Source organism: Microcaecilia unicolor, chromosome 4, assembly GCF_901765095.1.
Source record: "Microcaecilia unicolor chromosome 4, aMicUni1.1, whole genome shotgun sequence".
Lineage (NCBI taxonomy): Eukaryota > Metazoa > Chordata > Amphibia > Gymnophiona > Siphonopidae > Microcaecilia > Microcaecilia unicolor.
Genome location: NC_044034.1, coordinates 273822391 through 273849431, shown reverse-complemented (window position 1 = coordinate 273849431; position 27041 = coordinate 273822391). Strand labels below are relative to the sequence as shown.

The following is a 27041-nucleotide window of genomic DNA, read 5'->3' as shown; positions in this document are numbered from 1 at the left end:
TGGAATAATGGTTTAGTGACCATGTTAAACCAGGGACAGAAGACATTCGGCATATACAGAACATGCTAATAATTAGTGTATATGCAAAGAGACTTAAGGAAGTGAATGGGAAATATAATGTTATATCTTCACATGCCATTTCCTTAAGTAACCCCCCCCCCCCCCCCCATTTACTAAGCCAAGCTAGCGGCTGCAGCATGGCAATGCCGACACACCCCGTTCAAAATGCTGCATTAGAGCAAGGCAGCCACTAGCACGCCTTAGTAAACAGAGGGGTACATTTTAAAACCATCTACCTGCCTCTAGAAATATGCCTCATTAAGGGACCAATGATCAAAACTCTGGTGCTATTCTGATTAGCGCTATAAAAATACAACCAGAACAGCGCAGAACAACAATGCTCTAATGCTCAAAGCTAGTAAGATGTAATTATAGGCACGCTCACAGCTTGAGCATTAGGGAGTACAGGATTGTGCTTGGCGCATGCGCAGAAGAGTTTAGTGGCAAGCTCAGCTCCTGTGCGCATGTGCCTGATAAAACCTGAACGTGAAGCACACATTGGCATCTGTTTTCTGCGGCCTAAATATAAGCATTCAAAAATGTTTTGTTCCGGATGCTTATATTTAGATGCAAGTAACAGATGCTAATGCGTGCTTTGTTTTTGTTTTGTTTTTAAGCATGGCCGCTTTAAATTTAGATGCAGGACAAGAACGCCAATGTGTGCTTCACGTTCGGGTCTGCTGTTTCTCACAACAAGCACTCAAGGGCTTGCACGGGCTTCCTTCTGCTTCCCCAAACAAATCAAAACGGTATGCAGAAAGAATGAGAGAAACATGAGAATCAGGAGAAATTCTCTCTTCGAACACCCTAACGCCTGCTCGGACCTGACATTATTCTTTTGCAGTGGTGCGGCACCCTTGTTTCAGGTTCTCATTTCTGATCATTGGGGAAGAATACAAAATGTCCTCATTTAAATGAGCTTGACTACATTCGTATGCTATCTGCGCTAAGGCTTGGTGCACGTGTTGTTTGCTGAGGTAGACCATCTGATCATCTGCACTGGTAAATGCAGGCATTAGTACAGCACTAAGGGCCTCTAGGGCCCGCATTTATTTTTGATCATCAGGGCCTAAGGGCCTTTTTTATCAAGTCACACTAGTGGTTCCCACGCAGCAATGCCAACAGAGCCCATTCAAAGTGAATTGGCTTTGTCGGCATTACTGCACCAGGAGCTGCTAGCACGGCTTGATAAAAGAGGCCCTAACTGCCTGAAATAACATAGCTGGCTAGCATAAGAGATTTACTCTCTGCCACATCTCGATTTCTGATGACAGAATGTCAACTCATTGCATACGGAGTGTGCAGCTCAAAGAATTTCATGTTGTGTCTTTTCCTATGTCATTTACAGGAATGCTCATTTTGTTTGAAAATAATGTGGGGCATTCTTTTTTTTTTTAAATTACGAGAGCAATGCCGTTAAGAGTGCACAGCCTCTTTTGAAAGAGTGCAAACTTGTCTCAAAGAGTGTGTACTATTCATAAAACATATGCACTATTAGCAGAGATGGTACACTTTTCTGCACATGCACAATGTTTTACGCATGCATGAGCTATTGTGAAACAGTGTGCACTCTTAAAGCAATCACCTCCTTTGCAAAGATTGTGCACTCTTCATGCATAGTGTGCACTCATTGAAAATGACATTCAATAACTCTCATTGAGGGGTCCTTTTTACAAAGGTATGCCAAAAATGGTCTGCGCTAGTGTAGGCGCGTGTTTTGAATACACACAGGTCCATTTTTCAGCGCACCTGTAAAAAAGGCCTTTTTTGGCCGAAAATGGATATGCGGCAAAACTAAAATTGGCGTGCATCCATTTTGGGCCTGAGACCTTACCGCCACCCATTGACTTAGCAGTAAGGTCTCACCCGTTAACTGGACGGTAATCGTCAGTGCGTGTACAATGCCGATTACCGCCCAGTTAGCGCCACGCACCAGAAAATAAAAAGTATTTTCCGACACGTGTAAAAAATGGAATTACTGTCCGGGCCACACCGTAGCCAGGTTAGTAGTTCCAAATTGATGCACGTTGGACGCACGTAGGCACCTACATATGTTTCAAACTCATGCTAATCCAACCATAATGAAAAAGACTAAGTTGGAAACAAAGTAACTACCTGTTGTGAAGGCATTCGCAGTGCCCCCATGTTCACATATGGAGCCACTCTGCAGGCATTAGATGGCTGGCAGTTCCCAAGATCACACCTGCAAGGCAAACAAGGCCTGTCAATTTCAGACAAGAGACATCTCAGGGGTACCTGACTCTTCATGTAGAGATAGCCCAGGTGTAGATTAGTGTGTACCTCTAGGCCCTTGTATTCTGGAGCACCTCCTCCGTACCCTGTATCTCACAAACTGAGACAGAAGAAAAATTAAAATTATTTCAGGAATCTGCTTGTACTTACCTTTATGCATCTGATTTTCTTGTTTTCTGCACTTGCTCTTCTGTTCTGGAACCAGACCTGAAAAGAAAAAAAAAAGAGAGAAGTGATGAGAGGGATAGCGGGAAATATGGAAAGCATTCAAACATCTTTAATGAACGTCCTTTGACAAATGACAGTAGTATACAGTACTTTGTGCTGTAACTGACAATGAACCAACTTAATAATTCATCTGAACATGATTTTTTTTAATGTTGTTAATGAATTAATTTTTAAGTCTTTATTTTTCCTCTATACAGATGATATGATACTTCTAAGACAGTCTCTAGAATATGTTTTCTTTGTCTGTAGCTCAGAACACATACGTCTTCAAGGACAGAAAGACAAGACTGGAGTAACAGGATAGCGTTTTTGTTCAAAAGAATCCGCTGTTCAGCGGAGAACTCGAATGTCCCACGGAAGAACACAGGTATGGAAGAGAGTGGGATGTTTGACCACGGAAATACAAGACCTGGAAAGATGGATCTTAAAAAAACTTGTTTTTTTGATGAAAAAAGTCTTTTTTCATCAATAAACAAGTTTTTTTAAGATCCATCTTTCCAGGTCTTGTATTTCCGTGGTCAAACATCCCATCCTCTTCCATAACTAGCGTTTTTGCACAGACATTTTTCCTTCACAAAAAAAAGTTCACATTTTGTATTATTTAACCAGTAATTTTGTCGTTGCTGTTTTTGCTTTCAAGTCATATATTTCATGTGCGGTATGAAATAATGAAAATATATTCATAAAAATGTATACAACTAAGCTAACAAATTCTTTGATCAAGTTTTATGGGCTATGGCAAGAGTTCTAAATAAATACATTTCCACTTAAGGGGAGAAATTATTAACTTTGATTACACTAAAATGGGTTATTTTATTGTTAAACCTGGGTTACTAGTAAGTAGGGGTCCTTTTACAAAGCTGTGGTGAAAGGAGTCCTGCGCTGGTGTCGGTGCGTGTTTTTGACGTGCGCTAAGGACCCTTTTTACCACAGCGGTAAAAAACATGTTTCCCTTTTCTTAAAGTAGAGTGTGGTAGCTGTGTTAGTCCACTTTTAAGGTAATCAATAGAAATAAAACAAAATAAAACATGAAAAGAAAATATGATACCTTTTTTATTGGACATAACAATATATTTCTTGATTAGCTTTCGAAGGTTGCCCTTCTTCCTCAGATCGGAAATAAGCAAATGTGGTAGATGACAGTATATATAAGTGAAACATCAAAGCATTTCATTGACAGTCTAACAGGGTGGGGGTGGATCGGAGATATGCATGGGAACATCAAAGCATTTCAATGATAATTTGTTTTATTTCTATTGATTACCTTTTCTTAAAGAAATGACCATGTGGCAAGTGAACCACTTGTTGCATGGCTATTTTACTGGGGGGAGCACTTACCACCACCCATTGAGGTGGCAGTAAGGGCTCCCCATGCTAACCCAGCGGTAACTAGGAAGCACACAGCACTGACCAATTACCACTGGGTACATATTGCGCTACAAAATCAGCGCTAGAAATGGCATGCACAGGGGAGGGAACTACTGCGGCTGCTGTAGTAGCTCAGTGATACTTCCCTTTTAATGAGCGGTAAGCCCACGTTGGGCTTACCACCACTTCATAAGGGACCTGTTTAGGCACGCTATCGTTTTTAGAGAGTGTGCTAAAAATTAGCACTCACTAATGCTAGAGACATCCATATATTCCTATGGGTGGTTCTAGTGTTAGCGTGTGCTAATTGTTAGCGCATGCTAAAAACGTTAGCATGTCTACAGTGCGGCTTAGTAAACAGGGCCCTAGGTCTCATTGCATAAAATAGGACCTATGCTAAAAGAGTACAAGTTAGGTTCTTAACGGTAGCTCACCTTAATAACTTTCCCCTTTAAGGAGGTCTTTTACTAAGGTGCGCTTAGCGTTTTTAGCTCGTGTTAAAAATCAGCAGGCACTGAAAGCCAAGTTGCCATTATTTTCCTATGGGCATCTCAGCATTTGCCCCCAGATTCTATATGTCGCGCCCTAGCATTCTGCACCGAAATCTACGCATATTCTATAACTATGTCTGCAACTCAATTGGCTTAACAAGCTGATCAGCATGATAACAGTTCTTCATGAGAACCAATGAGCACTAATTTACACACACAACTCACTATACATATTCTGTTATGCACTGTGCCTAAATGTTAATGTGCACAGCCAAAAAACGGGTGTAGTTATAGGCAGAGAAATGGGTGTTTCGTGGCATTCCAAAAATTTGCATTCACTGTTATAGAATATGCTCTTGTGCAAACTAAATTGCCTTAATTTACTTCTTGAAGTTAATGTAATTGTGTTATATTCTGTACATTATAATATTTTATTCACTAATTGTTTGTAAGCCACATTGAACTTGAATCTATTTTGGCTGTGGGGTAGGGGCATAGATTTGGCCCTGGACCCCCCTGCTGACAACCCTCTCGACCCCCTCCTCCCACCGCCAACCTGCCGTCTCCTACCTTTGCTGGCGGGGACCCTAACCCCCGCCAGCCTGAGTCCTCTTCTTCCTTCATTCTGTTTCTGAGTCTGACGTCCTGCAAGTACAACGTGCAGGACGTCAGACTCAGAAACAGAACGAAGGAAGAGGACCTTGGCTGGCGAGGGTTCGGGTCCCCCGCCAGCAAAGGTAGGCGACGGCGGATGGCGATGGTGGGGGAGGGTTATCGGCAGGCGGGGGTCAAAGTTGTTGTTGGTGGTTGGTGCAGCGGGGGGGGGGGTGGGGGGGTCGGCGGTACCAGGGAGGGCTAAAATTGCCCCCTCACCTCAGGTTCTGGACCCCCCTCCTGCCGAAGTCTGGCTATGCCCCTGATGTGGGGTATAAATGTCATGAATGAATAAATAAATAAATCTACATGCCAGCATTCATTCCACATTTCCTTTGGTGTAAATGGATATGTATAGTTTTAAACACTTGTGATATCAACTAAGTATATCTAAATACCGAACCTAAATATAGGCGCTGCTTAAACAATACGCTTAGGTGGAAATTTATTCCGCATAAAGTTTTCAGGTGCCATGTATAGAATCTGGCCTTTAGTTTCAGCTGATTGTAGCAATGAGCCTAAAAACGCTAGCACACTTTATTAAAAGACCCCCTAAATGTTCTTAAATTTCTGTTCCAATAGGCTAAAATGTATTCACTTTTGAAACTAGGAATTAGGATTACATCATTTCAGAAAACTTCCTAAAGAAGAAAAAAGTAAATCTTATCCTAGGAGTTATCAATACTGTTGTATCAATGCTTCATTCCTTTCTTAATACATAGTATCATCAGTTTGACAATTTTTAGTGCCTAAATAATTTGGGGGAAAAAAACAACTGGTTTGCAATGATGTTCAAATCTAGAGTTCAATGAATACCTTCATCCTTTGATGTCCTTCGAGCGAGCTTGCCAAGTGATCATACGGTTAATTAATACTAAATGTACTTCCCACATCAAATTTGCCTCCAACCTTACTTGACTCGCCTTAATGATGGTCATTTACAATGGAGTAATTAGTGCAAAGAAAATCTTCTGAAGGCATTAATTACCTAGGGAAGCTGTGTACAGAACTGGCCTACTTTACTCGGTAGTGAAGGCCAGCGAGATCCTATTCTTCCTTGTGGTGTGTTACTCCATATACCAGACATGTTTTCTAAGATCTCTTAACCATTCTTTTAGTAGAGATCTCAATACTTCTTCCAGAAATAAAAAGGGTTATTTGTTCATCGTTCTTATAATGGAATTTATCTCCTTAAACCCAATCTGGCTTCCTCTTTCCAAAAATCTTATATACACACACAGATATCAAAACAAGATTAAAAACTTGTTTCTGCCTTGTTCCCAGCTCCTCCAAATTATGAAATGAATTAGAAAATTACACAGAGGGAAAAAAAAATAAATAGCAATCAGATTTTCATAAAACCATGTTAGTGCCATTATCAGAATAAGGAGTCAATCGATGTCACTTCTTACACACATAAAACAGCTGAAGTTAAAAACCCATGTAAAGCAGTCTTGATGTACAGCATAAAAATCACCTTTCAAAGAAAAATATAGTTAGACCCAGGAAATAAGGCACATTTTGCCTTCAGCTAGCCAAAAATCAGGTTATGAGGAGTAAAAGTGATGGATTAGCCAGTCTGTTAAACGATAATAAATCAAGCTTGGCGTTATTCACAATCAATTCCAATTAACCATGAATATGCTAAGTAAAGCGCAGTACACTGTTTTAGACAGTTATTTCTTCATTAAGGATCACTCAGTGATTTCTTTCACAAATACTCTAATCTGATTTCCTTTTGATTTCCATTAGAGACAGTGAATAATGACATTTAATTTAGGCCCTGCACCATAAACCCAAAGATATTTGTTGTAATTGAATTACTGCCTGCTCCTCGCTATAGTTTCTAACTTTCAATTATAACCCTGACAGCTGGGTGGTATGACTTTCAAGTCCTACACTAAAAATAAAAGGTTAATCAGGACCAGCTACCCACTGCAGCTTCAATTTATTTACAGCAAATTTCCCCCTAAATTGAAACTATATCCTTTAACAACAAGAAACACACTGTGCCATGAGAACTATTATAAAGTCAATTCTCACAGTATCGTAGTGTCCAGGCTTTCTGCCTTTTTTTATAATGTTTTAAAAACATGTCTTACAACTGTGTATTTTTCATTGGTTTTTTTTTTTTAATAATTCTTCTCTCTCAAAAATAAAGATGATTGCTTTCTTTATTTCCTCTCTATGGCATGTTGCTTTTTCTTTTGTTCTCTTTTGGGGGCGCGGGGGGGGGGGCTTTTTCACGCCCGGGTCGTATCACCCCCCCCCCCCCCTTGTTTGCTGGTATTTCCACGGTCTGTGAGCGTTTAAAAGCCAACAGCCTGTTAAGGTGTTACTCAGTAATAAAGTACTGAAAGAAGGGAGTGCAGAATTAAATTACCAGTAATTTAATTTTATAGAAACAGTACATCAAGGTCCTGGAAGATATTACAGAGCCGAAGCAGCAGGGCAGAGGAGATGACATAAAAGTTGACGTCCCCTTCAGCAAAAGTTTAATCTTTTCATTAATTTTAGATGGTGCGGTTAGATCAATCTTCAGTGCGACCCTAACGTTTCTCCAACCTTGCAGTATTGTGCTGAAATACCGCGATTTTCTCCTGATATCTGGTTCTTTCACACCACATTTATAAAAGAAAGGAGGAGATCAAGAGAAGCATGACTTTAATTCCTTATATCAGGGATGCAAAATAAGGATATGCCAATCTATACGACTATGCTCGATTGTAAACGGCCGATTCAATCCCTTTACATTTCATCATACTGCAGGGGATGATTTTTCCCCAACAGTATCTTCTCCTTGTGATAAATTAGCAAATAAATGCATATTAACACAATAACATGACATCTCTGTTGGAACCACAACTATGTGAGTTGTATTATCCTGTATGGAATTGTCCTGTTGGTGATAAAGTCAGGATCTTTCTATATAGGTAGTTGCATTTTTATTTGTTCATGCCCAATATAATCATTTTTCCTACAAAGGATGGACTTCTGTGTGAAAAGCTGTTTTCCTATCGTTTCTAACAAAAATGTGGTAATTATCGTCTTGTATTTGCACTCCATCATTCAACAATCTACAGGCTGATATTGTCCTTTTTGTGTTATCCCTTATCTTTCAATGTCCTTCCTATTTATAACTGTGTCGCCTTCCTTCCCATTCTGGGGCTATCCCGTTCCATTCCCTGACAGACAAAGCTATGATGCAGTTTTACTTCACCTCTTGTGAAGGGCGAACACTTCCAAATCAATAAATACTGATTTTGTGATTACATTTTAAAGATTATTAAAACTCTGAACAGTCTATGCAGACAAACCAGGTGGTACAGACTTCAGCATCATAAATCTATAGCCCTGGCAGGCAGATCAGCTGGAGACGTTTTGCCCCGGTTTAGGGTAATCCAGCCCCCAAGCACTCATCAACCTGCCTCTACTGAGACCGACTGTTTTAGGAGACAGATAGCATCGCCACAGGGAGAGAAGACACACCGAAAATCTCAGAGAGAGAGAGACAGACAGACAGACAGACAGACCTGTTGTAGCATAGTGATATTTTTTATTTATACAACAATACTTTTCAAAAACTAATTTGTGATCCTTTATAATTCATTGAATCCATAATAAAATGTAATGATATGTTACTAAAGAGAGTGTGTGGGGTTTGTAGAACCTGTTCATTCATTGTAAGGAGGATACACCAATCCAAAATTAACAAACATAGAATGTTTTGCAACAATATGGTAAAATAACGACCAAAAAAATACAATCTACCTGCACCCGAGCTTCAGACAGACCGAGTCTCTGGCTTAACTCCTCTCTCATGAAGGCATCAGGATAGTGAGTCTCATCAAAAAGTCTTTCCAGTTCGTTCAACTGCTCTAAAGTAAAATTGGTTCTGCTTCTTCTCTGTTTGAGCTTTGTCTGACCATCTTCATCTTCTGATTTCACGTCATCCCGCTTTTCCTTACAGTCATAAATTCCTGTGGGAAGGGGGAGAAGGAGGTAAAAAGGAAAGCAGTTAAAGCCCTCAAAAATTTCCCTCTACTTGAAGACAGTCAGTATTGTTTAACTAGAGAGAGAGAGCGAGAGAGCGATTGGGTCTTTTAAGAATTAGAGGGCAAAATAGTATTTAGACAGTGTCCCAAACGGCTCAGAGCATATTTTTTTGTTGCTCTTCTAATTGTTGTTAATGTAAGATGCGTCCTATGATGTGGCCTATATAAAGTGCTCTCAATCGATCCCGCAGTAGTAGTGGATATTAATGCACAGCTCTAACTGAAAGGCAGAGACAAAAAACAGATACGTTCAGGTTGAGACCATGTAATCTGGCAAATAGTGCCACACTGCATACTTAATGCTTATAATTAAAGGAAACCAAAACATTTATATGTGTGTGTTATGCAATATTATTATTATTTTACATCACCGTATTGACCTGCGTATATAACGACCAATGTTTTCTTTGGACAACGAAACATGTATTAATCTGATTAATTCTGTATTTCAAAAGGTCGTCAGAAATGTTCCATTTACTAGAAAATATCAAAACTATTTTAGACAAATGGTTTGCTAAATCTTCATATATATTTTCCCCAGCCAAATCATTTTTAAATCAATCGAACATAAATCATATCGAGAAGAACGCTATATTGAGTTAAAATATAAAAGTTACTAGAAATTGTAGACGAATGAAAAACTGCAACGTGTCGATTCACATGTTGAGAAAGTTTATCAGAAAATATTTTTTGTTTGCTTAAAGCGGAAACTTTCACTTTTAATTGCATTGGTTAGCAATACCGGAAAAGTAAACTAAAATTCTTGCAGACACATTAGAAAAGTGTGAACGTTTTATAAATGTATCTCTTTATATATTTATGTTATTGTGATATTTCAGTCCGAAGAACGAAGTTTCTCTGAACGTAGTAACTAGAAGTCTAATTAGGAATAAACCTATTCGACCTCTGCCCCGATCCACTTCCCCCGCCTTTTATCACTCCACGTCCAAGGGCAGCACCGCCTTAGAAAGTGCAGAGGTCTGAGATAGGAATGAGCCAGAACTGGGCATGAGTGAAAACATTTAAAACATCTAAACTGTTAATCATACAGTGTGAAAAGGGAACAGACAAAACTAAAAATCCAGAACCAAGACAGCGTAATTAAAAAAAAAAAAAAAAAGCAGCAGATGTTTTTCTTCCTGGTTTCTTCCTGTGCTGAAAAAAACCGTGGCTGTATAAGAGCTACTGTTTCACACCATATTGAAAACGTTTACACCAAGAATAATGAAAACCTTTAAACTGGGCGAATACTTTTTCAAGTTGATGCTGGGGTTTTTTTTTTGGGGGGGGGGGCGGGAATTGTTACCACTCTTGAAGTATACAGCGGAAATAAGAAAACTCAGGAAACCTTGTTAAAAAAAAACCCTCCTCATCTGTAATTGCATCCACGTGTTCAAAGAAGTCATATAAAGCTCTAATCGGTTAATCATCCTTTAGTTTTTATCTTCACTATAAAGTTTAATATCCTAGTACCATTGACTATAAAAACCTATCACAGTCGCTTCCGACACAAGCTAGCCGCAAACACAGAGAAAAAATCGAAATCCCAAGGACTGCATATCGCAAAACACTAAAATACAACAGCTGAGTTATTGCTTTTGTACAACAGTCTGAGTTTTCACAGAAGTATAATTTATGGGCCATAACCCATTAGTATTAATTCTGCCGGAATCAATTTCGCCATCACTGTTGCCAAAATCTGCTGTGTAAAACAGTCTGTTTTCACGCTTAACCAGGACATGTCTTACCCATTTATTAGGCCAGATTCAAATACACGCCAAACGTTTTAAAGGCATATCTAGATAATCTGATTGCCCCCGTTTATTTTATAAAATGATTAAATATATCTAAACTGTTTACACATTGATTAAATAATTATATAAATAATTAGCACACGCAAATTCCGCATTTATTTTCACTAGGATTTAAATGGGCATACGGATGCATAAATATATTAATGCAAAATTAATTAATATCTACATAAATACCCCATTTACACATTTGAATCAATATTTGAAATATTGGGCATGTGGACCAGTAACCTATACTTTGCTAACTGTTGCAAAGAAAGGTTTCAAATTCTTACTTAGTTTCTCTTATCCCTTTTCCTTTTCTACTTTTAAAGCGAACACACACACACACACACACACACAATTTAAACTTGCTTTCTTAACATTCGAACACACCAGTGTAATCAAAACTAATGAATTACAGCTTTAACGTGTAGGCTCACTCATTTTCAGTTTGAGGATCATCACAAGTGCAGAAACACTGAGAGGGACAGGAGAACGAGAAAGGACACCATGTTAATCTATTGGAAATAAAGTCCTCTTGAAATCTGCAGGTATTCCTAACCTCAAGATTTGAAGCAGAATGGTTCGCCAATGAAAGAATAAGGGTAGGAATGGACTGGAGATGACACTGACACGGCTGAATGACTGCAAGCCACAGAAAACACCTGTAAAATACAAAGGATTTCAGGGATGATTGTCTCAGGGGTGGCCTGCCTCTCTGAGCCTTTATACTGTACTGCATAAGCTGCACATATAAACAGAGCAATAACAATAAAATAACCCTGAGTTTCTCGTCTTAAATACTCTCTCATCTCTCACACACACACTTTTGATCAAAACAAGGCTAGGTTTTGCATTTCCTATGTATTTTATCATCCTTTATGGTAGCCCCTTCTTTTCTGCTTCCCCTTTCAAGTGAAAGACAAACGGCAAACGTTTGAAGAAATAATCTTGGTTGAAAGTTTTTGGCATTACAAGGAACACGCAGTCTATTTACTAGTGTATGGAAGGGGATACTCTTCCATAGAGTATCAGCCCTCGCTTTTTAATATCACAGCACTAGAAAGTTCCCATTAGAAGAAAATATTTATGACATACAAATATGTTCCCTTTGAAATGGAAATGACCCGTCGGAATACACTAAAGGCAGTATTCTCTGCAGTCAAATTAACAAAACAAAACAAAAACAGTTACCTGGTCTGTGTTTGAGCACAAGACAGTCGATTGGCAATCGAAAACCTACAGTACATTTTTTGTTTGAGAGACGTCGGTAAGGAAGAAAATGAATAATTCGTAGGTGAAAATGGGCATTTATTACTTAGTGAATTCAATGGGTGGGGATATTTCTAACTTGGCAACAGGAGCATTTCGTGCCCGCTTACCTTCCGACACCCTGCCTGCGCTGAAGTCTTTAAGTTCTCTTTGTCATCCTCTCCGTGGTCTTTGAAAAGATGGACTGAACAATGGCTGTTGCTCTCACTTATGTCCTGGGGGTTTGAATCAGAGTTTCCCAGCTCCCTAGCTCGAGCCAACCCACTCTCCAAAACTTCCCTGTATGTGATAGTCTCCTTTTTGCTGCTGTTGCTGGTGCTGCTGCTGCTGCCGCCGCTGCCCTCTTTGCTTTTCTGGTCAAATGATTTGGATACAAAAGCTGTAAGTTCTTCCATGGCTGCCCGGTGGTTTTGACAGTATCTATCCACAGACAATCCACTTTGGTTTTGTTTTCGCTAAGAGATCTATGCTCCCTCTGCAAGCTTCTTTTTTTTTTTTTTCTAATTGTTGCACGTCGAAGATAGGCTGCATAAGGTTAGATCACTCCTGCTGTTATTTATGCCTTTCAATTTGAGATCACACTATTTATACATGGTTACCACAGCCCAACCCCCAGCTCTCCCTGTCTCCAGCAATTACTGAGTGCTCCGCAGTGGCAGGCGGACTCCTAGCAGCTATCTTCCCCACCTCAGTCCAGCAATTGGCTTTCTTTTCATTTCATCACTGTTTGGCATCCTCGTGTCTTCATTTAGGAATGTAAAGGGCCTGAATAAAGTCAAATCTAAAAGGAGAGAAAAAAAATAGCAACATTCTGTGAAGATGGCGTTCACTTAAAAGGCGTTCTTAGCAACCAGTGAGTAATTATTACTCGATAATAATTTGCCCTCCATAAGCTTGTTTTTTTTTTTTTTTGCAATGCAGCTGATATTAAGGTGAAACGCAATTCATCATCAACAACAGCAGCAGAAACACCAATAATAATAATAGTTATAATGTTAGAAGGTGGAAGGTAGATAATGCTTTATTACACGTGTCTTTTATGCAACTTTCAAAAAATATTTAGAGTTAAAATATTTTCTGTACAGACGTCTAAGGCATATACCAGATAGTGATGCACATTTCATTTATTTGGTAGTGGGTAGGTGTTTCAATCAAACGGTTACGGGTTAATCATAATCTCTCGAACAAGGAATAAATATCAAATGAAAGCAACGCAGTGAATCACCTGAATCTCTACAGTACTTCGGTCTTGAAATAAAGTTGGCATTTTAGTCGCCACTTCGCCAGCCCCTCCCCCAACTATCATGCCCATCTTCTAAAAAAGTTTTTATCGAAATACGGTGCCACTTTTTTTTTTGTCTTCGTAGTTCGAAAGGCATCATTTATTTAACTAATCTGGATGGTCCTCTAGCTGCAGAGAACACAATGGGAAAGAAAACAGCAAAACATTCCTCTTCAAAATCACTGTTCCCACACAAATGGGGGAGGGGGCACCACTTGGTCACTTGAAAGCAAGCTAATCAATATGTCTTACATATATTACAATGTTTCCTCTTGTATCATAAGTGACTGGTAAGCCTTCCAAATTAAGAAACTCATCACGTGTGTGTGTGTGTGTGTGTGTGTGTGTGTGTGTGTGTGTGTGTGAGAGAGAGAGAGAGAGAGAGAGAGAGCTTTATACAATAAATTCCATACAATATTTTTACACTATTACATGCACAAAATAGCCATATTGTAATTACTGGTTTACATATCTGCCACAGATTTAGACAAACAAGAGGTCCATATAGCCTATGGCTTTCTTTCTCTGAACAACATATTTAGATCTAAAACAGAGTGCCAAGAGGAGTCGCGGGCTTCCAAGAATGAAGACTGCCTGGGTTCTGGTCATCACTTTTCATCTTGAGATATGTAATTATATTTAAACATTCATATTGCTCTCCCAGTACATTAGGTGTAACTTTCTTTTCTTCCAATATAGCTCTGCCTGCTTTCATTGAGCTACAACTGATCTGGAACACAGGGAAAGATTCTATATATAGCACCTGAAAATCCATGAGGGGAAAAATATGCCTAGGCATATTCTTTAAAGTATACTTATATTTATAGAATAGGCTTAAATTTCCTTGTGGTATACAGAATACACTGAGTGTCTCTCCACATGACCAAATTTATTTACGGCCATTTACATGGTGAAAATCTCGATACTTAAATTAGGTGCAGAGCAGGTATATTCTATAACAACTGCATAGATTTCAGAAACACCCATGCCACACCCATGGTCATGCCCCTTTTCAACCTAGAATTTAAGTGCACCTCATTTCAGAATAGCTTAGTGAGCTGTGCAGGTAAATCTTAATTAATGCCAATTAGTACTGATAATTGCTTATTAACAATCCAGTTGACAGTGCTGATTAGATAGTTAACCAATTAAGATATGTGCTTTGTTGTAGAATATGCTTTGATATCTGTGCAGAAATTAAGGCACAATATATAGAATCCAGGACATAATGTTTAACTTTGCTTTAGGCTGTTTTGAAATGATATTGATTTTTTTTTTTTTTTGTAACAAGAACAGGACTTTTATATATAGGATTCATCTCCAGAGCAGAATACAGGGTTTTTGGTCATTAGACTAATTTTTTTTTAATGGTCCGAATGATTTTCTTTCTCTAACTTTGAGTAGTTGGTGCATATGAAAGCAAGGAATTGCGAAAAAAAAAAGTGATATTTTTTAACCACTGCATGAAGTATGTCCTCTGCTCAAACGAGCCTTCTATCGTGTTTACTTTCCATTCCCATACACCTGAGGCCTAGGGTTCCTCTGCCTCTGCTCTGTACCAAGGAACATTGGACACTAGACCCCCCCCCCCCCCCTCTTCAACAGAAAGATCATAGGAACTCTTTATCATATCGAGCTAAATATCATGTTCCAAGTCGTGTTATTTTGGTGAGAAAAAAAACATGGCAATAGGTGAGGGACCAAAGAGCTCACTACCATTTTGACATATTCATTGACATATGTCACTCATATTTTGAAACCACTTATCAAAGCTAATTAAAAAAAAAAGTCGGGAAAGTAGAATAATCTTAACTTTATTTTTTTAATGGAACACTTTTACTATCATTTTTTTAATGACAGACTTTTCCCCACGGAAATTCGATTTTAAGTTCAGTGCTCGCTACATTCTGCATGAAACGAGTGAAAACCGAGACGTCAGAAAGAGATGCAGAAATCTTGTTTAAAAAGTATTAGCTGCTTTTGTCTTGAAAACTTTTCTACACGTGTACTTGAAAGACGTTTGGAGCTCCTGCCTGGCATTAGGGGCCCTGTTGTGCCTCTGATATTAAATTAGAGTGGTTTTTCTGAACAAGTTCAGACTTATCACCTTATCACAGCAAAATGACTATCGTATCACAGGACCCAGGGGAAACTGAAAGTGGAGCAGATATGATCCTAAGCAGGATGCTTTTTTCAGTTACGCAAATTAATCAAGTTAGTTTCTCAGTGAAAACAAAAATGATTTTTTTTTTCTTTACTTGAACCGACTAAAAGAGAGTCAGTCTTCCACTGCGATTATACTAAAATCAGACCTTGGGCTTCAGTCGAATTTCGGTTCAGAATGAAACCTAGCTATAAAAGGTTGGGTGCTCTTAGTTTCCTCTATCGACTACTCCTCCCCTCCCCCAACCCCTTCCCATTGAAATGTTCAAACTTAACGTTCCCCGTTAACTTTTACTACTTTGCAGTAGATGAAATAACTATTTTGGTCGTTCTAGAGCATTGGGTTTTGTTCTATTTTGATTTTTCACTAATTATCTAGTCTTTTCCATAAAACACAAGGATATGTGCATTGGGTGTCTTTGAGCGTTATCAGCCTTACGCCTTGTCCTGCACCCAACCACCATAGCTCTTCCTGCTCTCTATACTTTGCAGTATGCAAAACATCTGCTTGCGTCCTGAATTTTCGGCGTATTTTGTATATAATGTGCATGTGTTTGTCTGTCTATTAGTGTATTCTGTATTCTCACCTCAGATTTGCCCATCCCCGTTGTTCCGGAAAAGCACAAAAGTGTCCTAAAATGAAATGTCAAGGGATTTTCAACTATACACAGACTTCCTCCCCCCCCCCCCCAGTATATTGTTCCATAAAGCTATTCTTTGCTACCTATTCAAAAGCCTTAGAGAAGTAAGTCTGCTTAAACTTTACTGCATTTCGTCCGATTCTTAGACATTCAATCTTCCGATGTTCGTATCACGAGCATATTACTACAATTAAAAAATATTTAGTTTGCCTATTCTCATAGTGTCCATAACACCCCGTCCACTGTTTTAACAAATAGCCATAGAGTAATATAACTTAGGCAGAAAATGCTACAGAGCAAGGGAACAGACCAAATACTTATCCCTGGGGAGACTATCAAGATGCTACTTTTTTTCTTCCGAATCAATTACCCGAATTTAGCAGTATTTGAGAATATCTATCCATGGGTTGTTTTAAGAAGTTTAGAGGATAATATATATTTATTAACTGGAGTTTTAGGATTTGTGCAGGGAAGGCCATTTTGAGAGCTCCAGTCTGAAACGCTTTTCTACCCGAAAATCAAGATAAAAGGGTCACTACGCTAATTTTAAACTTTTTAGAGTCATTAATTCAACATTTAATATATTAATGATGTGCCATAAATATGATCCTTTCTCTAGTGATTAATTCAGAGCTATAATAAACATTCATATGATACACTGACTGATGTTATTTCTCTGATAGTGTCCTCTCAGACATTTTCTGTGGGACCGGGTTCTCTCTGGAGCTGTAATGTCAGTCTGTGTCCATTTTTTTTCAAGCTCTTTAATCCAAAGGATATTTGTGTTAATCACAAGATTACTTGCAGTGATAATGGTTTTCAATTTGTGTGCCCCTCCCCCACTCCCTCCCCTAAATATTAAATATTTATACGTATCGATCGAGGGTTTCAGTATTTTACACTAGTTTTAACACATGCAGAGATGTAAGGGCTTTTTTTTTCTTATTCTAATTTAGAAACGTGTCTGGAGTCTTTTTTAAATGCTGTTTATTGATTATTAGGCAACATTCGTGTCCGAAAGAAGAGTCTAATAGATTTTTCATTAAATAGAGTCTTTTAATCCTGATTATGGATGATTGATCCATCCCACACTGGCCTGTAATATAATAAAAGACATGTAACACAGAATTGAGGTTTCTTCCTTTATCAATGCACTTTTTTTCCCCCATAACCTTATGGTTTATATTTTATTTCGAAGGGAGGGGCCGCAAAATGGAAATAAGTTCAAAACAGTTCACAATTTTGCTGGAGGATATATATTTTGTAAATATATTTTAGCTTTATTCAGTTTAAAGCATACTGTGAGCAGAAAATAACAATCACATTTCGTACATATCAACTGGAGCGCAGTTAAGCGCTGAACTGAAGACAATTTTAAAAAAATCATACACGTGATACTATCTAGTTCATCCAGATTCTTAAATGAAGAAGATGTCATGCCTTGACTAATTAGCTACGAAGTACGGTTGTTGCTAGATAGAATTTAAAGTGTATAATGACTGCACCGCTTACAACATATACAAGCAACTTTCCAGACGTCTGAAAATACCGAAAAGAGCAATACCTGAAGTATTCCGATTCTTTAATGTGGTCCTGAATAATCAGTTTATTGTTGTTTGCGAGTATATGCTTACGGAAGTCTTAGAGCACTCCCAAATTATAGTATCCCCCTCTCGAAATAACTGTCAGTAGAAAGGAATTTTAGTGGAACTGTCTTTCGGAATGTAATCAATACAAAAAAAGAGAAAAAAAAAGAAGCATGGCTTTATACTATGTGTCTATTGCTATATAACATATATAGCATAGTTTATATGTTTAGAGTGTGTTTGTGCCTACTTGAAACACATGCATTAATGTGTAATTTTCCTTGCTGCAATATTAAGGGTTGTTATGCTTTTAAAGTGCAAAACTGCTTTGCAAGTCAAAAAGTTGTTAAGTTTTTTGTATGTCCCTGCTCTGGGAATAAACTACGTGTTAGAATTTAACCCCATGAATGGAGTTTGCAACTGAAAAACAAAACAAATATTGCAATGAGCCGTAAAAAAAAGTTCTTCAAATGATTATTTCAATGAGCTATTTACCTTTCCCCAAATCTCAGAGAAGACTTACAGGACGGTTACGATTTCTGGTTGGAATTTAATCCAACGCAAGTTTCTCGTCGCTCATGGCTCGCACATCATTTGACATCAATTTCTAGATATTGTAACCTAGTTTAGGAAAGTAAGCGAGTTGCTTTTTATTTCTTTAAATTGGGAATGCATTTATTTTCCTCCCTCAATAAGAAGCCTATCTTGTTCTTATCAAGGGAATTCTTAGTGGAACTGTTGAAACCTTAGAGAAAATTCATATCAGATAGTGGAGTAAGACCCAGGGGAAAATAATTCATTTTTTGTTTTATTACTAGTAGAACGCAAGTACTTTAGCAGTATCCCTTTTACAGGGATATCTAGCATAGACACAGTTTTAGTGGGGGTTATGTGATAATACTTAACTTCATGCACAAAACTTTGGATTTGATGACCTGATTTGCAGAAAGCAAGGCTTTCAGACAAGTCTATCTGGAGTTTTACTTCGTTCTCATATAATTATGAATGTAATGCAACAATTTTAATTCAGATCTTCAATTTTCCATCTCAGGCTACTAAAAGGATAGAAACTGTAGGAAAATATGAAACAAGCACCTAGTACTGTAGTATTGTTAACTCTACAACAATATAAACATCTGACCTGAATATAAATTCTAAAATGCCTACTGAGGCTTAAAGTGGGAAGGAAAGGGTTTATACCTAGGGGCATCTTATTTCTATTTACTCTTGCCCTGAATCTAATTGGCAGATTGGGTTTATGCTGTATTTTGTGGGCGCCTGGATCGCCCTTGCTCAGTTGGTATGGGGAGTGATGGACAGGGAAGGGGAAAACTGACTGCTGTCCTTGCCTATTTCAACCATCTCCAGAGCTTCCTGGCCCCAGGCGAGGCTCAGGGCTAAAGCAGGTCGAGTTGGCAGCACATCCACCAGCCACCCACCTTGCAACTCAGGACTGCCCTTCAAGCATAATTTCCTTTTTTTTTCTTTCTGTTCAAATTTGATTACCCACCATTCCTGTATACAGCAAGGTGGAGGTACAAGTAATAGCAACTTAATTTGAAAATGAGGTACTCTTTATGTACAGAAATCACAGCAACCCATCCAAACCAGAAGAAGGAGACAGCTGTGGCTGTAATTAAATAGTGCTATATGTGCATTGGGATTCTGTTGACTGGATTCTCCCATTCTTTAATGCAGTATTTCAAATTCTTATCTGCACATTCAAAGTACAGACCTCAAAATAATTTTTTTGGAAGAATGTAGTGTCCAGTTTTTTTTTTAAAGAAAAGAATATATACAAGTATCAAAGCCTGCTGTGTATAACAGTGCTCGTTCCTTCCTTACCATGTATTTTAGGACCTATTTACTAAGCTGTGTTAGTTATTTAGCAAGGAAATTAACATGTACTAAAGTAATCAGTAGTGCATACTAACAGTTTAAGTAGCATGTTGACTATTAATGCATGCCAAATTCTGCATTAAGGGGGTTTTTACTAAAAGGTTAGTTTGAGTTATTTGCCACAGGATCCATTTCATTCCTATGGGACCTATTGCAGATAACATGCGCTAATCTTTAGTAAAAGGCCCCTTAAAGTAGTGGGAAAAGGAGTTGGGGATGGATGGGGAATGGGTGGGGATTGCACCTTACAGTTAGTGCAGAGGTTAGTACAGCACATTAACTACTATCATACAGATAAGGCAGAGCAGCTAATGCCCACTTCAAGAGGTGTAGATAGCTACATTGTGCATTATCTGTTGTACAATCAGCATATGATAGCAATTTCTTTCAGTGCATTAACTGAATGGCAGCCTTCCCAAAAATGCTGGGAGTGGGAATGCCCCCACAGTTTTGCAGTACCCAGATGCAAATTTTGGCAATTACTGTCTGGTAGCTGCAAAACATACCTCATGTTAGTAAACAGGACATATATCTCTAAGAAACTGGCATATTTAACTAGCCGTCATCCATGGAAACATTCTCCATTGTGAGGCCCATTGATTTTAGACCACATGGAGACTCCTTTAAGCTGTCTGAAGTTAGCAGGCAGTCATGTGGACAATGTTAACCCCTTGTCAGTGAGATAGTTCAGTGATCAGGTACTAATGCTTCTCTGTAGGGTATGAAAATCAATTTCCGTATCTATCTATCTATCTATCTATCTATCTATCTAGATACAGGCTGCAAAAATATATGGCCATGCAGTAAGATTGCTCTTACTGCATGGCCATGCATGGAGGGGGAGCACTTACCCCCACCCATTGAGGTGGTGGAAAGGGCTCCTACACTAAGCTGGTGGTAACTGGGTAGCATGCGGCATTGCCTGATTACTGCCAGTTAATCATGCCAAAAAATTGAGCCCTATTTTCCCCAGTGCAGGAAATGGTGCATGCTGGGGCTGGAACTACCGCCTGTGCCCACGTTGGGCTGGCAGTAGCTCGAAATTGGCCCGTGTTGGGCTTACTGCCAATTTGTAAAAGGGCCCTTCATTCCTTAATGAAAAGTCTCCATTCCTAAGTTCATCACACCTGTAGCCCACCAGCTTTAAATTCTCCCAATCTTGGCTTTGCAATCCAGGGCTAACACAAGACTATTAGAGTCATTGGTGAACCTTCATTCAAAAAAACAGAAAGGAAACCATAGCAGGGTCCTCAAATCCATGCACTCCTGGATCCTCATCTGCTCCCAGGACAAAGACTTCCTGACTGCATTAAAGGTGGAACATGGCTGTTCTTTTTGAGTGCAGCTCATAGAGGTTCAGAGGTCCTATGCTGCACTTCTCTTTGTTTAAATTACAATTTTCAATAGTGCAGATCTTGGTGAGATCAGGCAGCGGAAAGGTGGCAGCAACTGTGATCTTTCCATTTCAGTTGTTTTTAATGTTTTTTTTTTTTTTTAACCAGTGTGAAACATTCTTTAAGCAGTTTTCTGTTTCAGTTTGGTTTGCCTGTCCATACTTTACATTGACTTCTAATCTGCTTCAGATTTATCCCAGGACCATGGAACATACTTTTTCTTAAGAATTTATCTCTAGGAATGAGTTGTTATTTGCACACAGCAAAATGCCAAACAACATATCTCATGCCATTGTATGTTGTTAACAAACAAAAACAAGCAGATAAAAAAGCACATTTTGTGTTTTTTTCATTTGCTGATAATAGTGTGTGCTATTTGCAAACAGAGTTCTCACTAATAATTCTTGTTGCAAAAGTGGAACCCTATGGTGCACAGAATCTGCCCACTCCACTGTTGTAGAGCCTTACTGCATCCATTTTTAGCTTCTAGGTTTGTTTATGGTGAGTTTCAAAGGCTTGTAAATTAAATAGCAGTTACTGAGAACAATAATATGCTTTAGTTCTTAAAAATCAGTTAAAGCAGAAGGGAACTGTCTAGTCTTATACAGAGATACTTTAACCTGGAAATAGTTGTGTGGGGGACTAGAACGAAGGTGATTTATTCAGTAGTGGTATTCATTTCATTAGAAATATAAGAAGAGGGTAAAACACTTCAAACTTCCAAAAATGTCTTTGTTATTTACATCGCACTTACAAGCTCATCAGTGCCTCACCCAGCAACTTTCAAAAAGTTAAAAGTTGCTCTATCCCTTTCTTTGTATTTTCTTGCTTGACATATACAGTCAGCAGAAGTTAATGAGAGCTAATGGCCTAATAATTAGTTCAATAATTTTGGAATCTGAGAAAACAGAATAAAACAGACAAGGTTTCATTGTGCAAAATCTCTGAGGATTATACATGGTGAAAAATCTGGCATCTGAAGTAAGACAGTTTTACTAGTGTTTTCAATGAGATAGACCAGGTGAGTGATATGCAACTCTGTTTCTTGTGGATTTATGAAATCTTATATGTCATTAGGAATTAGAGGCTACATATATGATAAACTGTATTTCAAGAGCTGATACAATAAATGAGAGTAAGAATCTTTTCACTGTTAAGTGCATTACTATATATGATATTACTTTAAGTTAACATATTCATGAGACACAACAGAGAGCAGACACTGAAAGTCCAAACAAGTCCTTTATTTAAACAGAACCGACGTGGCCACGTTTCGCAAATTAGACTGCATCAGGGTAGAGACACAAAACAGCTAACCAGAGGCAGCTGCTCATACCATACCTCTGATGCTCAACTTCCTGTGAGGAAACTGATACTGAAGTCATCGTGGATGGTCAGTTGAGCTACCTGAGCTAAGCCTTCTCTGCCCCTGGTTAGCTGTTTTGTGTCTCTACACCTGATGCAGCCTAATTGGCAAAACATGGCCACGTTGGGTCTGTTTGACTAAAGGACTTGTTTGGACTTTCGGTATCTGCTCTCTGTTGTGTCTTTCTGCTGCTGCAAGACACCCAGCACCTCTTTGTTTACCTAGTTAACATATTCATGTTCATTTCCATTTATATTTATAAAATGCAGTATGTGTTTGCTGCTCAGAGATAAATGGATGCAGTAGGAAATTGGATAATTAAAGCATCAGGGTAAGGTGAGAAAGAATGTAAAAGATGCAACTTATGATTCATATTTGAAAAGTATTTATAACAGTAGAAAAATTGTGATTTTAGATGATAAGAAAATAATACTAATTGGATTTTTTAATATTTTATGTATTGAAATAAGTACATTTACTTTACTAAAACACTTGTATTCTGCATTCGGACTCTTGACTTCAACGTGGCTTACAATTATTCTCCAAAATGTGAGAAGAAAAATGGTTAATACTTCTTCAGTGTGTCGACCTATAGATAATGTGAAAGACATAAAAAGGTAGGTAATACATCCAAGAAACTGCAAGAAATTCATCTTCTAATAAGTTAACAAAGAGAGAAACGTACTTGAAGAGGATTAACCTACTTTCCTGCTTATAATCGAAAGAGAAAAACGCCTATATTGCAACCCAAATTGGGAGATGGGCGTCTTTCTCCCATGGGCACCCAAATCGGTATAATCGAAAGCCAATTTGGGCGTTTCCAACTGCAATCCGGCGGAAACGGTTAAAGTTGATGGGGGCGTGTCGGAGGCATGGTGAAGGCGGAACTGGGGAGTGGTTATCAGCCGAGAGATGGGCGTCTTTAGTGATAATCGAAGAAAAAGGCGTTTTTACTGCGATTTTGGGTCACTTTTTGTGGACCCTTTTTTTCATGAACAAGTCCCAAAAAAGTGCCCCACTGACCAGATGACCACTGGAGGGAATCGGGGATGACCTCCCTGGACTCCCCAGTGGTCACTAACCCCTCCCACCAAAAACCCCCACTTTACAAACTTTTTTCCAGCCTGTATGCCAGCCTCAAATGCCGTACCTACCTCCATGACAGCAGAATGTGTTCTATACTGTGACAGCCTTTCCCTGGTTCTGATGTGGTCTCGGGTGAGTGTGACACCTTTTCTGTTATGCGCACTGCAGAGTCACATCAGCAATGCATTGTGGTGGGTGTAGGGTATTGGGCTCCATGATTCCACTAGCTTGTGGCAAATACTCACGATGTTGGTAGTTGGTAGGCTCTACTCCCATGGTGCTTTCCCCCCTGCTTACTGGGTCAGAGCGTGCCCTGTTTGTTTCCGGTAGTCCATGAGGTAGTGGCCATTTTTGTAAGCCAGTTTTAGATCCCTTTCACGTGTTAGCCACGTTACAGAACTTAGTTCTTCCCTTGAATGTGGCTGAAAGAGGGCATTGTACACCATTCTGCCAGCTCTGACCTACTGCTAATCTCAGTACCAGGGAGACTCGTTGCCAGTGGGGCACAACCTCTGATCTGCAGTTAACTATGAGTAAGCGTGCTTATTCCAATAAAGGACGTTTTCGGAGAGATTAGTCTTCAGGTGTCAACTGGTGTGCCAATGTTATATAGCAGCAACAAGTCCTAGAGGCCTGCGTGTATGCAGGTCCCTGAAGCACTTTTAGTGGGTACCGCAGTGCACTTCCACCAGGTGGACCCAAGCCCATCCCCCCCAACCTGTAACACTTGTGCTGGTAAATGGGAGGTCTCCAAAACCCACTGTACCCACATGTAGGTGCCCCCTTCACCCCTAAGAACTATGGTAGTGTTGTACATTTGTGGGTAGTAGGTTTTGGGGGAGGGGTTTGGGTGCTCAGCACCCATGGTAAGGGATCTATGCATGTGGGAGCATTGTCTGAAGTCCACCGCACTGACCTCTAGGGTGCCCAGTTGGTGTCCTGGCATGTCAGGGGGGCGAGTGTACTACGAATTGTGGCCCCTCCCATGACCAAATGGCTCGGATTAGGACGTTTTGAGCCCAGCTGAAAAACGTCCATTTTTTCGAAAATACGGTCTGTCCCGCCTCTTCACGTACCCGTTTTTGGACATAGACGCCCATGGAGATAGGCGTTCGCGTTTGATTATGCCCCTCCACATCAACTATTCATTTAACACAGACCTTTCAAACCAAAAAGGTTTTAGTTGTGTACAAATAAAATACAGTTCTTGGATCCTGATTTCTATAGGTAACAAATTCTACCGTTTGGTGGATTGATAAGAAAATTAAGCAGAGTTTGATTGACTTGTATACTATTTTCCTGCAGTTTGGATAGTGTAAAATCATGAATTCTCTTGAATATAACATTGAGTTTGTGGGGGGTAAATTGACTACTTTCTTCAGGTAGCTCGGGGCTATATCATGTAAAACAAGAAAAGTTAAAGAACAGAGTTTAAATATGGAACGTGCCTACACTGGCAGCCAGTGCAGCTTCAGATGCAATGGGGTCACCCTCTCATATCTAGATACTCTAAAAATTATTTGAGCTGCAGTATTTTGAGCCATCTGAAGTTTCCTTAATAGTGCATCTTTGCATCTCCCATTACAGTAGTCCATGTGGACTATCACCAGTGATTGAACTATAAGGTGAAATGTGTCTGCTTGAAAATAGATCATAGTCTGTCTGTTTCCATAACAATTTTAAAATGTCTTTACAGATATATATTGTAATGAGTTGCTTGGGTGTGACATCATTCGGGAACCTTGTCAGGACACTCTAGTTTCCTCTGGTAGTTGGGAGTTTAGGAAACAGCAACAAAAGAAATAAAAACAAACAAACAAACAAAAAGATCCTGATTCTAATCCAGTCCGGGATTTCTTGGCTTTCAAGCTGAATTTGTCCATATCACAGTTCAGAAAACCTTCAAAAGAAAATTGGGAAGAGTGTGAATCACCCCTCCCCCTTGGCAAAGTTTTTCAAACTCACCAGTACCCGTCTCCAGCAGAAAAGAAAAACATGGGAAGGGTTTTAACTGCCCCCCCCCACACACCAGAAGCACAGCTCTGCAGCACTGGGAAAAACAGGTGAATAAAACTGGTAGTTTAAAGTTCACTTGGACTCCCAAGATACTTGGTAAATCTTATACACTTTCTGAAAGACTCAACATGCTGCAGCTGGGTCCTGCCTCTCCTTCTTATTACCGGTAACTGGCAAACTCCTGGTACCTCCCATTGGGGTAGTGTGGGTTAATAGCAGTTCCCAGGTGTTTACACACTGTCATGCTTGACTAATTCATTCAGTAGCAATTTCCACTTTTTCTCTCCTAAAAAGAGGGGTAACTCTGACACAGGCTGGAGCTCGCTCTGCTCTACAAACTCCATTGGAACTACTATTCCTCTCATCTCAGCATTCTCCTTGTAAGGCTGAGTTGGCCTCTCCTCTCTCCAGCCTCACTGTGAATCCATGGATTCTAGGCCCCTCTGTGATCTCTCTCGTTATACCTTTAACCTCTAATCACGCCAGCAAAAGCCCACACTAGATACCCTTACCTTGTGCAGCTGCTGAAAATCGCTTTGTTGATTGTCTTGAGGTTCATCAGTCCACTGGGTTCATGACAGGGAAGTTTGATGGATCCCACTTCTAACACCAATTTGTAATGAACTGCTTGTGCGTGACACCATTTGTGAACCTCATCAGGACACTCTGGTTTCCGCCGGTAGCTAGGGACACAGAAAATGGTACAAAATGAGAAAAAATGCACAAAAAGAATCCTGTTTAAATATGAAATAAATCATCACAGTAGCTCTTGAATCTGTCTCTGTTATGGATTCCTCTACTATTGCTGAAAGATTATTAATATCAATTTGTTCTTCATGAACTCCCTGTAAAACACCTTGACCACCTTGACTTGCAACTTCTTTGAGGAATCTGATATATATATATCTTGTTAAAAGCAGGAAGAATTTCTGAGGAAAACTTCAAATTATCAACAAGATATTTCTTAAACAGATCCAAAGGTGAAGTTCAAGGAATTTTAGAGAAATTCAGTAGCCAAAGGTTTAATTGCCTAATCAAATTTTCTATTTGTTCAATTTTGCTTTGAAGCTGTAATTTATTGTTGACACCTGAATTTTTAAAGTCCTGAAGATTCTTAATATCCACCTGCATTTACTGGAACTGGCTAGCAGAGTCACATTTGATACCTTCCACAGCCTTAGACAGACCATCCACTTTTAACACCAAAGAAGCTACCTCCTCGGTAGATTTTTTTCACAGTGGAAGTTTGATCTTGCAAGACTTTCCAGATAGAATGCAATGTTACCACCACTGGAGCAAAGGGAACTCCTTCTGCACCAGAAGCTTCCAACTCACAGTGACTCTCAGCACATCACTCTCGCCTGAAACCTGCAACTTCACCAACTTCAATGTTTGAGGCTCAGCGGTGGGTTGGAATCCAGGGGAGAAAGGGTG

General features: G+C 39.3%; 1 protein-coding gene across 1 annotated transcript in view; it reads right to left on the bottom strand.

Annotated features, from left to right (window-relative positions):
• The window catches only part of LOC115468055 (short stature homeobox protein-like), a 42617-nt gene extending 30048 nt beyond the window's left edge, over window positions 1-12569 (bottom strand). Inside the window, 7 exon segments of the mRNA XM_030199573.1 lie at window positions 2176-2234; window positions 2237-2263; window positions 2464-2499; window positions 2502-2520; window positions 8826-9034; window positions 12285-12320; window positions 12323-12569. Of these exon segments, the coding sequence (XP_030055433.1) occupies window positions 2176-2234; window positions 2237-2263; window positions 2464-2499; window positions 2502-2520; window positions 8826-9034; window positions 12285-12320; window positions 12323-12569 (633 nt within the window).
• Window positions 12570-27041: the final 14472 nt, after the last annotated feature.